The sequence below is a fragment of the Delphinapterus leucas genome, chromosome 11, assembly GCF_059928025.1.
Source record: "Delphinapterus leucas isolate spDelLeu-1000000601 "Yukka" chromosome 11, BTC_Dleu_Yukka2, whole genome shotgun sequence".
Taxonomy (NCBI): domain Eukaryota; kingdom Metazoa; phylum Chordata; class Mammalia; order Artiodactyla; family Monodontidae; genus Delphinapterus; species Delphinapterus leucas.
Window position 1 is genome coordinate 64423306 of NC_143139.1, and position 14986 is coordinate 64438291.

A 14986-nucleotide genomic window follows, 5' to 3' on the forward strand; every position below is an offset into this window, starting at 1 on the left:
TGAAATCGTTTGTGATATAATGCCTTGACACTTTCCACTTTTAAAGACTAAAGATATGTAGGGCCCTCAGGAATTAAAACAACATAAATATAGTTCACATGTATAACTGCTTGAATTAAGACATGGTCTGTGACATCATGAAGTTCCTAATCTGGCTGAGAATATATATAAATATATAAAAAGTAAATTTTTGTGTTACAATGTAAACAAAGTTCTATAGGAAAACAGAAGTGCAAAGGTTTATGGCCTGTTACTTCACTGAGGGTATAAATTAGCGTGCCAAGGAAGAGGAGAGAGGTGAAGTTGGAAAAGTGAATTTGGCCAGAGGTACATCGTAAGCAACCAAGAGTCAGAAGAGACTTTTAAGTACGCACCTAAAAAGTAAGCTTTGTTTTGTTTTGTTTTTCAAACCATTCTTATTTACTTATTTAGGCTGCACTGGGTCTTAGTTGCGGCATGCCGGACTCTTAGTTGCAGTATGCAGCCTCTTAGTTGCAGCTTGCATCTAGTACCAGGGATCAAACCCAGGCCCCCTGCACTGGGAGCACGGAGTCTTACCCACTGGGCCACCAGGGAAGTCCCAAAGTAAGTTTTTAAGTATGCTCATGTGTGTATTTCAGAAAGATCACATTAGCTAACAGTGTATAGGAGAGACTGGGGATATCAGATAAAAAGACAGTCCAAGTATGAGTTTATCTGCATTAATCCAGTGAACCAATATTAGTTGTCACTCTAGTAAGTGTTTACACTTTACTAAGCACTGTTTAAGCTTACTTTTGGCCGCACTCAACTTTTCAGAGAGATGATCAGCTAGTAAATGGAGCCATAGGATCTGAACTAAGTTTCCAACTCTTAAACATGGCACATACTTTCCAGAGAGAAAGGTAATTCGGTTTTCAGTTAAGCCCATGACTGTGGGAATAGAGAGGAAGTAATCAACCTAAGAAATATTTTAGAAGGAGAACCAAAGGGATTTTTGAGGACAACTTGGCTTTGAGTAGTGAGGGAAAAGATCTGAGGATGCAGAGTTGGTGATTTTTTTGTTTGGTTCACTGACCCTCTGCTCAGGAAAGTCTGGGAGAGGGAAGATCATGAATTTAGTTTTGGAAGGATGCTTTTGAGTTGCCTGTGAGGGACATCCATGTGGAAATGGCCAATGCAGACCTGTAAATACTGCTCTGAAGCCCTGGAAAGAAATGAGATCCAAGATGGCATGACTGGGAGTCTGAATATGACTGAAAAACATATAAGTGAATGAAATAACCCCGACTCATGAAGGGTTGGATGGGACCTGGGAGTGCTTGCACATGCACCTAGACCAATGTCTTCAAGAGCAACAAAATACATGGAAACTGTAAGGGACTAAAAATAATTGCTTGAATGCACAGATGGGGCTAATATTAACAATAAGATACAAAAAGGCCACAAATCAACTGCCATTTCTGAGGTGCCAAGAGCAAAAGCAGGGGACTGTGCATGAGCCCTGCACACAGAACCACCCAGAGGCTGGGCAGACCACCTAAGCTACCCCTGTGCCAGACCCACCAATCCTCCCTCACCCCCATTTAAGGAAACAGCCCACCCCCCCTCCCCCTGCAGGAATGGGCAAGGCCACCTGTTTCTTGTCCTCACTCCCTCCAGCTGTAGCAGGCGTCCCAATAAAGCCCAATAAAGCCTTACCTGAATTCTTCGTCCGGCCTCTTACCAATTTCTGTTGATCATGAGACAGGCTGGGGCCTGAAACCTGGGATCTGGGACCCTTTTCCCTAGTACTTGCACCTGGACAAAGGTCTCCTTCCGCAACAAAATACAAAGAAACTATAAGGGACTAAAAATAACTTTCCGCATGCGCAGTTGGGGAAAGTTAAGAACAACGACATACACAAAGACCAAAAACCCAACTGCCCCTTCTGAGGAGTCAGGAGCAAAAGCAGGGTACTGGGCATGCAGCCTGCACACAGCACCAAGGGGGCGGGCAGACCACCCAAGTCATCCCTGCCTCCTGACCCCTAGACCGTCACCCTATGTGAGGAATCAGCCCACGCACCCCACCCCCCAAGGGAGCGAGCAAGGACACCTGTTACTTGATTTCGCTCCTTCCTGCTGAAACAATAAAGCCTTGCCTGAATTTCTTATCTGGCTTCTCATCAAATTCTATTGATGAAGGAGTCCAAGAACCCTGGCCTGTAACATAGAGTCCAAAGACCCTAGTGGTAAAAAAGGCACCATGGGTCAAGTCAGTTTTTAAGTTGCAAATGTCAAGGATGATGTGGACTTAAGAAGACAGAAGAACCATGTGAGGGTGATGTCAGGGAAGCTAACTGAGCTCTCAGGATGGAAGTAAGGTTCAGTCAATTCTGTTAAACACTACAAAAAACAAGCAGACCACACAACTGTTACCAATGAAAGAAAGCGGCTTCATACACAGCCACATTGGATGAACTTAAAACTGGGCTCAGCCAGGATTCTTCGCAGCCACGGCGGTCGACTTCTGTTTTTCCTGAGGCCAATTTGAGTCCTCCTTCACCGCCCTACCCTTTCCTCCCTTCTTGCATGTACTGTAATTCTCCTCCACATCAGTGTTTGGGGACTTGCCTCCCACGCCTCTCCCTTCCCGCAGCTTGCCGTTTCCATGGAGACCTTCACTTAATTAACCCCGCGGAGAGAGAGGGCGTTGCTGGCGGGAGCGAAATCCACCAGAACAGCGGCGAGAAGAGCTGGAGCGGAGCGGAGGCTTGCTGAGCAGGGCCTGGAGGAGAAGCGCGGAGCAGCCGCGAGGTGGGGGCGATGGCGAGCTCCTTCCCCCCGCAACCCCCGACCCCGTCACCCTGGCGCAACACGCGGCGCACGAAACTTGCAAAGTGCTGGCTGCGCGGCTGGGGTCAAGGTCTGGCAGTGTCAGGGCGGGCTGCGCGGGGCACCCGGCACCCAACAGGCTTCCTCCACTGAGCACCAGTCGGCTTCCAGGTCCCTGGTCTTTTTCCTTTCCCCACCAGTCTAACCATTCTTAAAACCGCCGCCCTTTTCTTTAAACTCTGTTCTTTTCTCCATTGGTCAAAAGTTTGGGACTATTTCTGAAACCGCGCGGCCGGGGCCAGTTGCTCTCTTTTTACATTTTGGGAGCAAACCCTGACTGAGAGCTATATTTGAACGGGGATTTGGACTTCAACAAGCAGCAGGGAGCGGCGTTCTTATTATGCAGCACCCAAACCTTCGAAATTCTACCTGACAGCTTAGATTTGGGGGAAAAAATTAATACCCCAACCCCGCGAATGGAACGCTTATAACAGGTTGCTGAGAATAAAGAACAGGGTTAAAGCTTTGCAGTTTTGTGGAGGAGTCTGTGGATTGAATGATTAGGTATTTCTTTTTAACTGGGTTGCATTTTATCCGAGGTGAACACCTGCTTAAGGAGACCCACAGAGGATTTTGTAGGAAGAAACCTGCTTTAGATGGGGCTTTAGCGAGCTTTAAAATTGATCCTGGGGACCTGTTTACTATTAAAATGACATTTTTTCAGGTTCAGAAATATGTATTTTTTAAAAAATAGAGAGGTGTTTATTTTTTCCTTTATACCTTAAGTTGAACGTGACAGTTCCTAAGTCCCCAGGGACTCAAGCTTCCTGGGAAAAGTTATACAAGCTTTTTGGATCAATGCATTTTAAAAATAAATTCATTTGGAACGAATGTTGAATGTTTTTTCCATTTAAGTTTCAATTGCATCCACTGTATTTGAAATATTTTTCATAATGATGGTATAATTTAAAAATGTGAGGAATTACTGCCAACAAAGTAGCAGTGTGTAGGTGTTCTAGATTTTCATCCATTAAGCTTAAATAGTTTCACACAATGCAATGTAATTTTGTGTAATTGCCTGATGATTCATTTTATTGCTAACATCTCCTTTATATTTAATTATAGCAGCTTCTAGAATCAAATTGTTTTGCTATTTGTTATTAGTTGAAAAGTACTGATTTTCCAGTTTTGTTGGGTGGACAATATTATGAAGCACCTACTTATTAATGCCTTAACATTCGGTTCGATGGGCAGTCTAAATTGAAAAGACCTGACACTAAAGTGATATATACACACCCACAACCTAAAGAATTTCCAATAGTTTAGTTTTGAAACTAAAAATATACATGTTTAATTGAGCTGAATATACTTTATTTTCCAGATGGAGAAATCAATTATTCTACTGCTCTGGATACAATATGTTTTTAAGGTAAGACATTTTTGAATGTACTCTTTTTGGAATTAATGGGCAAGATGCTATTGCATTGAGTCTATCCATTTTGGAATATAAAGCGTATGTTGAAGACAAGTAACACTAAATATGAGATTTAGTACCTAAGAAAAGTTTTCTTTGGTAGGTGCTGCACAAATACATGCATATTGGTGGCAGCTGTTTTCACTGCTTGTAAATTGTTTTGGGGGATGATCAGTGCAGAGGGAGAGAGATCAGAATTTGGTAGAAGTCAAGGTATAGTGAGGCATTTTCAAGTTGTTTTTGGTAGGAATTTTGATGAATGTATCATTCTCTTGGGAGTTGAATTATTTTTTTGTCATCTAGGGAATGTAAAGGGCCTCTGATAATGTGGTCTGGCTATTTTGCCTCAGTTGCTAACATTTTCTTTACCTACAAACGAACCAAGATTTTAAAATAATTCAGAGTCGAACATTTTGCACTCAAACTTATTTTCATTCTAAGTGCTTTGCCAAGAATCCATTATCATATGGTAATTCTATTTGTAGTTTTTTAAGGAACCTCCATACTGTTCTCCATAGTGGCTGTATCAATTTACATTCCCACCAACAGTGCAAGAGTGTTCCCTTTTCTCCACACCCTCTCCAGCATTTATTGTTTCTAGATTTTTTGATGATGGCCATTCTGATGGGTGTGAGATGATATCTCATTGTAGTTTTGATTTGCATTTCTCTAATGATTAATGATGTTGAGCATTCTTTCATGTGTTTGTTGGCAGTCTGTATATCTTCTTTGGAGAAATGTCTATTTAGGTCTTCTGCCCATTTTTGAATTGGGTTGTTTGTTTTTTTTGTTATTGAGCTGCTTGTAAATTTTGGAGATTAATTCTTTGTTAGTTGCTTCATTTGCAAATATTTTCTCCCATTCTGAGGGTTGTCTTCTGGTCTTGTTTATGGTTTCCTTTGCTGTGCAAAAGCTTTTAAGTTTCATTAGGTCCCATTTGTTTTTTTTTTTTTATTTCTCTAGGAGGTGGGTCAGAAAGGATCTTGCTGTGATTTATGTCATAGAGTGTTCTGCCTATGTTTTCCTCTAAGAGTGTGATAGTGTTTGGCCTTACATTTAGGTCTTTAATCCATTTTGAGCATATTTTTGTGTATGGTGTTAGGGAGTGTTCTAATTTCATACTTTTACATGTACCTGTCCAGTTTTCCCAGCACCACTTATTGAAGAGGTGGTCTTTTCTCCACTGTATATTCTTGCCTCCTTTATCAAAGATAAGGTGACCATATGTGCGTGGGTTTATCTCTGGGCTTTCTATCCTGCATATACCCTGAGAAAACCATAATTCAAAAACAGTCATGTACCAAAATGTTCATTGCAGCTCTATTTACAATAGCCAGGACATGGAAGCAACCTAAGTGTCCATCAACAGATGAATGGATAAAGAAGATGTGGCACATATATACAATGGAATATTACTCAGCCATAAAAAGAAACGAAATTGAGTTATTTGTAGTGAGGTGGATGGACCTTGAGTCTGTCATACAGAGGAAGTAAGTCAGAAAGAGAAAAACAAATACCGTATGCTAACATATATATGGAATCTAAGGAAAAGAAAAGAAGTCATGAAGAACCTAGGGGTAAGACGGGAATAAAGACACAGACCTACTAGAGAATGGACTTGAGGATATGGGGCGGGGAAGGGTAAGCTGTGACAAAGTGAGAGAGTGGCATGGACATATATACACTACCAAACGTAAAATAGATAGGTAGTGGAAAGCAGCCACATAGCACAGGGAGATCAGCTTGGTGCTTTGTGACCACCTAGAGAGGTGGGATAGGGAGGGTGGGAGGGAGGGAGACGCAAGAGGGAAGAGATGTGGGAACATATGTATATGTATAACTGGTTCACTTTGTTATAAGGCAGAAACTAACACACCATTGTAAAGCAATTATACTCCAATAAAGATGTTAAAAAAATAAATAAATAGAGCTGCAAAAAAAAAAAAAAAAAGAATCCATTATCACCAGGGTACACAGTTTGACATGCTAAGAGGGTATGCTGTGACTTTGTTTCTTCCTTCTCCCTGACCCCAGGATCCTGGTGATTCCTCGTTTGAGAGAGATGCATCTAAAATTTGCCTGCTCTTAGTTTACTTGCCTTTCCTTTTTTAAAAATTTATATTGGAGTATAGTTGATTTACAGTGTTGTGTTAGTTTCTGCTGTACAGCAAAGTAAATTGGTTGTACACATACATGTATCCACTCTTCTTTAGATTCTTTTCCCATATAGGTCATTACAGAGCATTGAGTAGAGTTCCCTGTGCTATACAGTAGGTCCTTATTAGTTATCTATTTTATATGTGGGAGTGTGTACAAGTCAGTTCCAACCTCCCAATTTATCCCTTCCCCACCTTTCCTCCCTAGTAACCATAAATTTGTTTTCTACATCTGTGACTCTATTTCTGTTTTTTAAATAAGTTCATTTGTATCATTTTTTTGGATTCCACATATAAGCGTTATCATATGATACTTCACTTAGTATGATAATATCTAGGTCCATCCATGTTGCTGCAAATGGCATTATTTCATTCTTTTTTATGTTTACTTGCCTTTCTTAAGTTATTTCCTGAACTATGCTTATAAATACAGTATCCAATGGATGTTATTTAATTTATATGTAGAAATTGATGTTACTGAAATATTTTTCAATCATAATTTGGTATATTTTAGGTTTCATTTTTTGTAAATTTGCTTATAAAAAATAACAAAGAAGGCATTTTTATTTACTGTTACTTTTCTTTCCCATTTCAGATCTCAAAAAGTTTCCATTTTATACCAAAGAATAAACAAACAACAACAATTTTTATTGAATGGGATGAATTTCCTAAGGGAGGAAATCCTGAATTTTATTTTTTAAAATACCAACTTGTTAATAATTTTGCTCAAAAAGTAAGGCATGTTTTATTTTTTGGCTCTGATAAAAGTGAGCATAGTGTAAATTTGTTGTAACTGAATGCCACATCATAAACAGGAATTTAATAGTCATTGCAATATCTTACTTTAATTTTACTAATATATAAAATGCTAGCATTTTATGAAATATCTTTAATAACTAGATCAAAATAATATTTGACTGTTTCATCATCAGAATGGTTATGTATTTTCCTTTTTAGAATTTATGTACTACACAGAGAGCAACTATTTAAAACTTAATATTTTATGTAAAAATAAATAGTTTATGTATGTTTGCATTTCATATTGGAAAAACTGCTTCTTATGAAGAGTAGAGAAGTCAAACCTCTAATTATAATGCATCTTACACAGAGTTAATAAACATTTCTTAAGCAGATGAATCTCATTATTTACAGAATGCGAAAAGGATTCCCGCAGACCCACAAAGGCTTCCAAAATCAATAATAACACTAGAAGAAAGTGAAGACTGTCACATCATTATCCAGTCCATAAAATATGGACAAATTTTAAGTGAAAAGTCATTTCAAACCCGTAAGTAATATGTATGTGTTGTTCAGCTATCTTACCTAATTATAAAAGGGAAAATTTTTAAATACCAGATCATTTGAATTTTACAGTGATTATTAGATATGCAATGGTAATTAAAAATCACATCCCAATAGTATTTTGTTTTTTGATTATAATTTAAATTTCAAAATTTAAAGGAAATTGTAAACTAAGGTAAGAATATGATTTTCAGTTTTGACATTTAATGTGTGCTAATATGAATAGATAGGTATAGTGGAGGTATTACATGTAATCCAGATTATTCTTAAAAATCATATAATGTGGATTGTAATCTAATTCATCCATTCTAAGCAGACTGCAAGAAACTCCCATATAGTCTAGAAAAGGTTTTATAGTTAGATAATATTTTCCCATCATGGTGAATCTTTTGTAATTCAATATCCTTTGTGTTTCATTCAGTTTTATTTGAAACCATACTAATTATTCTCCCTGATCTTTTAGGTGGAATATCAACTAGAAATATTAAAACAATAGCAACAAGTACGAGTGTTTCTTTTAACTGGAGTGTTCTATCTTCCAGTGACACTTTAGTGTCAATATCACTTAATAATTCTTCACAAATTATGCAAAATAATGTCATGTTTTATGAGTGGGATGATTTGAAACCTGCCACCTTATATGTTTTTACATTTGAATTTAAACAATTGCATTTGGATTTTATAAATATATTTCAGAGACTGGATGTTCAAATTGAAACAGGTATGTAGATATTTCTTATTAACTTATATATTATATATTTTGTAGATAACTTGGCAACTTTTAAAATACGATTCAGCCAAGTATTAACCACTGTAAACTGCTTGTAAATGAATTAATATAGTCCTCTTTTTCTAACTATATTATTCTGATATTTGAATGATTTACTGAACAAGCTTGATTTAGCAGGGTAAAGGTAAGAGCCAACTTTTTCTTCCACCTCTTCTTTTAAACTGAACCAAGTGGGTTCTCTTTTCTTTAACTCTGGCAATGGTTCACATAGATTCCATGGCTTTTTAGGTGACTTCAGTATATCAATGAACATTCTCATTTTCAGATATTAAAAGATCATTAAAATCTAGTATAAAAATATAAATCTTTCATCAGCATACCCAGAATGCAATGGACCCTCATATATAATAAGAGGTGAAAAGTGTAGCTCAGCAGACTTAGAGAACTAACTCCTTTGGTCTCAAGTTATTTTTTAGAAACATAGCATCAAATTGTATGCTATGGAATTTAGAGATATTCTAGTCCAGAGTCGTTGGTTTATGGTATGTCAATGGACTGTATCTCCAAAAAGAAAGTTGTTTTAAGAAACTGAGTCAAAAAAATCTCTCTTTACTGAAGGAAAAAAATATATATATATAAATCCTTCATCCTATTTAAATTTTCTCCATTACTCATCCCTGATCAGACCTGACCCAAATTTGGAATACTGCAAGGGGGAGGTGAATGTGTTCAATATTCTGGTGTTTTCCTATTTCCTGTTCCTTCCCTCGTATGGTAGGAAAAGATATGAGAAGAAGATAGAGTCATAGATGGCTAGTGGGGGCAGTGCACTTTTTGTGATGGGCTAAGAATCCCATTTTAATACCTTCTATAGGAATAATCAATGAACTGCAATATTTTTTATAATATTTTGGTAATAAAAAGACAATAAGGTGTTTAAGCATTCCCTCTCCCCATTCTTCTTTTTCCCCTATGAAAAAAAAGACAGCAGTTCAAAAGATCCTTCTTACATCTTCCTAATATGTTGGGTTGGGCACTGATGAAGCATAAGCATGAGCTGAAGTACAGTTTCTACTCTGAACAGGCTGATATCTTCCTGTCTTTCTGTGATGTGTAATCTTGGAGAAAAAGGCTAAGTGGCTGGCCATTCAGTTTTTTCTGGAAGGTGAACCCATTTGAAGTCAAGTGACAGAGAGCAGAATTCTAAGCAAGCGTGATGTCTAGTTCTCTAAATTAAAAAGAAGCCTGAAATATACTTTAAAAGTTCTCTACCAGTACTAGAGTAAGGGAAAGGAGAGGTAACTTAAAGTAATTTAGAAAGAAAAACATCTGTTGTTTTGTGTTAAGTTATAATTGGATGATAATTCTGCATAATTAATTCTTACAGCTACTTAAAACTGTTTTAGTTGGTGCTAATTCATTTACTACTTGAATAATGACAGCTTTAGCACTTTTATTGGTTTGGGAGAAACAGGGAAAGTGCAGTTAATACTATGAGGTTTTCACAGTTAACTTATGTAGATGTTAAGAAATGTAATTATGAAATGCTATATTGCTGAATCCATCTTTAACAAAGCATTTTTCTTTTGGTAGGTTCATGTTCGCAAGGATGGGTAGCATTAAAAAATAACTGTTATAGAATTAGCAAAGAGAATAAGCCATGGAATATAGCCCAGCAACATTGTAAGTTATCTTTAATTTCTGCACACCTTGTGGATATAAAAAATGAAGAGGAAAAAAATTTTATGTTTTCACATCTCAGGTCAAAGAATCAAATAATAATATGGACTGGTCTTAACGATTTGAAGGTCAGTAGATATAAAGAAATATGTGTATTGTGATAAAACTGTTTTATCTATATTCATTGATTCCTTCTTACTTTTATTCATTCAATAAGTATTTATTGAGTACTTTTTTTTTAAGATTTTTTTTGATGTGGGCCATTTTTTAAAGTCTTTATTGAATTTGTTGCAACATTTCATCTGTTTTATGTTTTGGTTTTTTGGCCACGAGGCATGTGGAGTCTTAGCTCCCCGACCAGGGATCAAACCCACACCCCCTGGACCACCAGGGAAGTCCCATTTTTGAGTACTTCTTGTAAGCCAGACACTTTTTCTCTTTTTATTTTTCCAATCTCTCTCTTTTTTAGAGTAGTCATCGGTTCACAGAAAACTTGAGGGGAAGGTACAGAGGTTTCCCATATACCTCCTGCCCCCAGGCATGCACAGCCCCCCATTAGTGACCTCCCCCACCAGAGTAGTAACTTGTTAGAACCCCGGGACCTACACTGGTACGTCGTTATAGCCCAAAGTCTAAGGTTTACATGATGCTGCACTCTTGGTGGTGTTCATTCTGTGGGTTTGGACAAATATGAAATAATATGTATCCATCATTTTGGTATGGTACAGAATATTTTCACTGCCCTAAGAATCCTCTGTACCGTGTCTGTTCATTCCTTCCCCACCTCCTTCAGTCTCTTTTGTAGGCATTTATTTCTTTACCTAATTTCTCTTTTCGTTTTGGTCTTTCCCAGACCCCTCTTAAATTCATTTGATTGATCTTATCTATTTCTTCACTTAGTTTACCACCTAAACCAGTTAGTCTCAAATGTTTATCTAGTCCACTTCCCTCTTATGATTACCAGACACCTATCTAATTTTCCTCTACTTATCCCTTTTGGAATTTTCCACAGACACTTCAACATTGCTAAAACTGACTTGTTACCTCCTTCCCATCAAACCTGCTCCACTTCCTCTATTTTTCACCTCTGTGAACAATACCATAATATGAACCCCAAAACATGGCGGTCTTCATTTTATTTCTTTCACTGTAGACATCCAGGTTTATGAAGTTCAGTTTCACTAAGAGAGATACAGAAAGATCTGATGATTTTAGTCAATACCAGTGAAATAAGGAATGTGTGACATTTTTCTCCAAAAATTCCTAATACCGTGGAAGAGCTAATGAAATCTCATTTTGGTTCACGTTTTGTAGGAAAACTTGAGACCTAACACAGTTGTCTGTCTAGTCTGTGTTTTCTTCTTGATGATCCGTTTACTTTTATTTCCTGCCATTCAAAAATAAATCCTGTTCTCCATGAGATATGCTGATCTCTAGTGACCCAAGGCAAATTCACTCAGTTTGATACCAATTTTTCTTTGGAACTTTGCATAAGCTTGGGAGAAACTATTGGCAACCTTTGATTGCATTTTCATCATCCTTTTAATGAGCTTCCTTTATCTTTTAATAGGAAGTGAATGAAATTCTAATAAAGATTCCTCAAATCACAGTTCATCTCAGAAGTCCCCCTCCCAGAGTGCCAGTGTCTTTCCAAGTAGGCCAGTTAGTGTATATATAGTTGTTTTTTGCTGTTAGTTATTGTGGTTATAAACTGTTTAAATTAGAATGTTCTCTTCCAATAGTTACGGTTCCTGGTTTCTGTTATAGTTAGGTCACATGGTCATGATAGCTAAAGTGAGGCTCTCAAGGCATCCTCGTGGTTGCTATGAATTTTTCTAAGGTGTCTAAGATACGGACTCTGCTTCAATATACTTAAAAATAATTTGGGAAGCAAATGAACCATCAAAGTAACTATTAAAAAAGAAAACTTCCTTTGTAGTAATAATTGAGTCCTATAGTGTCTCCTAAGTGCTAAGTGCAATTCTATGTGATTTACTTGTATGACGTAAGAGGAAATTGGGGCACACGTGGATAGGCATCAGAGTCTGATCTTAACCACTGTACTCTACGACCTCTGCATGAAGCTGGTCTCTTGAGGTTGACATCAGAGTTAGCTGCTAGGTCTTAATCCTTGTGGTAGATTAAGAAAGTACTCACCCCTTTAAGTAAACCCATGCTGAGTAAGTGTGAATTTGTTATTGGATGTCAAGGATAAAGACTGTCTTATTCATCATTGCATTCCCAGCTTCCAGTTGGGACCTTGCCACTCAGTAGGAACTTAACGAATGAAAGATTAATAGTTTCTTTATTCTACTTTGCGAGGGTTACATGGGTAAACTCACTGAGTTCTCACAACAACCTAATGAGATAGGCAGTATCATTATTCTCATTTTATAGATAAGGAAAATGAACTCAGAAAGATCCTGGGTCACATAGCTAATAAATGGCCATGCCAGGCCTTGAACCTGTATCTGTTTGACCAACCCTCATGCCCTAATCACTTGACCATACTGCCTCTGAGCCTCTGTTTGTTTTCAAAATGGCAGTACGATATATGCAATAAAGCAGACTCTTTAGGAAACGATACTCCTCCATTCTATTTGGTGGAATTGGAATGTACTGTTTTAAAATCTCTTCAGGAGGGAGCAGGTCTCTTTAGTCCTCACCCAGCTTGGCACCATGCTTGATGTTGGGGATAGTGTCATAATCACAATACGGACATAGTCTCTGTTTTACCGAGCTCATTATAAGAATTATATTTGTTTGTGAGGTGCTGTTATGTGCCTGGCATTTTACATACATATTTTCTAAACCTGTTGAGAGAGGTCTTCTCTAAACCATGCAGAGTAGTCATGATTAGTCCCATTGCATAGGTGAAAACATTTCATTTCTAAGAGGTTAGCAGTTATCTGGGAGTAGATAGTAAGTGACAGAAACACTGATTAGAATCCACATGTATCTTTGTTGAAGCTTCTGTTTTTCCTACTCAAGGAGAGTAGCCACGTGACTATCTAAAGATAGATTCATTACCTGTGAGAGTTGAGGTTGATGATGTTCACCAGTGGCATCCTTAGCAGAAAGGTAACAACAGCCTCTTCTGATGCTTAAGACTTATTTGTTGACTTGAAACAAAATCACTAACATCTAAGGAATAATGGGTCTGTGCCTGGCATTGTGTTGAGCCCTTCGCATGCTGCACTGCCTGTGATCCTCACAACAACTTAGATGTAGTATACCCATTTTACAGCTGAGAAAATAGAGGTTTAATGTGAAATTTAGCAATTCTCCTGAAGACATGGTTAATGAGTGAATGAAAATGAACTGTTTCCAGCTCAGAATCTTTATCGTGGAGGAAATCCACAAGAAAATGTGAAACTGGTTGATGATTTAACAGTCTTAGAAAATTTTATAGTATAGATATGTCTAATAAAAATCTTATACACATATTTGAAGACATGATACTTTTCCTTTAAATTGGCTTAATTTGTACATCTTATTACAGAAAGAAGGTCATCTCACATGGACAGATGGATCATCTTTTGGTCTTAAGAAGAATGAAATTTTTTCTTTTCCACTACTACCCAAGAATGAAACAGATTGCTACATTTTACAGCAAAATGCAACTGGATCAAACTATTTCTTTACAAGATTTTTCTGTTATGTTCCCTTGCCATATGTTTGTGAATATGAATGTAATTATTAGTATTCTTATATTCATGCATCTTACTCTTTTATTACTTTAAAGGCAGAATTATAATTTCTAATAAAAATAATTTTCCTTTATATTTTTCAGTACCTTCTCCACAGGAAAACCTTTTATTTTATGTAAAGGATGTTGGAACAACTGAGGTTGTATTTGGTTGGAATAATTTGAGTGGTTGGAATAATTTGAATAAGTGGCTGAAACTGGGGTATAAAATTATCATTAAATATTATTTAGATTATACAGAAGAACAGCATTTTGAAAGCGTGCCCCCAAATACTACAGAAAAAGCAATTACCCAACTGTCTCCTGGCCGTGTTTACAGATTTTTATTCTCTGCAATAAGTGAATGGGAGGCAAAGACTACTTTAAGTCCAGTATTCATTGTTGAAACATGTAAGTTACAAGACATCTGAAAGTATAATTTTTCAAATATTTAATATCATCATTAGCACATAATTCCTGAGGGTCTGCTGTTTTCTCATAACATTCTGGGAAATCTCTCCCTTTAACCATTGTAGGTTACAATGAATCTGTTTATGTGTTTGGCTTTCCTATTAAATTAAACACCCAGGAGGACAGGAACTGTATCTTATTTGTTTTATATACCAGCTAGACTGGTGTCCAGTTCATAGTAGATAATCAGTAAATTTGGGGGAAGCTGAATTTTCGATATGTGCCAATAGCAGGAGATAAACAGACATGCATCCCAGACTTTAAAGGGACTTACAATGGAGAGAATTAGTAAGGAATAAAATTAAATGGAAATAAAACTGTATAGAAAAATATAATTACCTAAATTCCCATCCAGTGGTACATTTGATAAATGCTTTCTAGAATTCAGAAGGTGGGTGACGGGAAGACTCGTGGAAAGGAGAGGCTTAGATGCACACTTGAAGGAAGAAAACCACGTTTTAAGCAAAAGTGTGGAGGTAGGAATTTGTAGGAAAAGAACAGTGTGGATTGACTGGAGATCCTCAGGGTGAAATCAGTTTGACTGGTAGGTGGTCTCAGATTTGGGCATGCCAGGGGTCTCTGTCTTAGATGGTTGGGCTTGACCTTAGAAACAAAGGAAATCCATGAAGACTATAGTTTCTAAGACTTGTTTTACCTTTTACAAACACTTTTAATGCATTCTTTCCCCT

General features: G+C 37.3%; 1 protein-coding gene across 1 annotated transcript in view; it reads left to right on the forward strand.

Moving 5' to 3' along the window:
* The first annotated feature begins 2227 nt into the window (after window positions 1-2227).
* PTPRQ (protein tyrosine phosphatase receptor type Q) overlaps window positions 2228-14986 on the forward strand; it is a 254741-nt gene continuing 241982 nt past the window's right edge. Inside the window, exons 1-7 of the mRNA XM_089921589.1 lie at window positions 2228-2236; window positions 7022-7159; window positions 7579-7714; window positions 8192-8449; window positions 10052-10266; window positions 13641-13830; window positions 13932-14237. Coding sequence (XP_089777715.1) covers window positions 2228-2236; window positions 7022-7159; window positions 7579-7714; window positions 8192-8449; window positions 10052-10266; window positions 13641-13830; window positions 13932-14237 — 1252 coding nt within the window. The remainder of the gene's footprint in view (window positions 2237-7021; window positions 7160-7578; window positions 7715-8191; window positions 8450-10051; window positions 10267-13640; window positions 13831-13931; window positions 14238-14986) is intronic.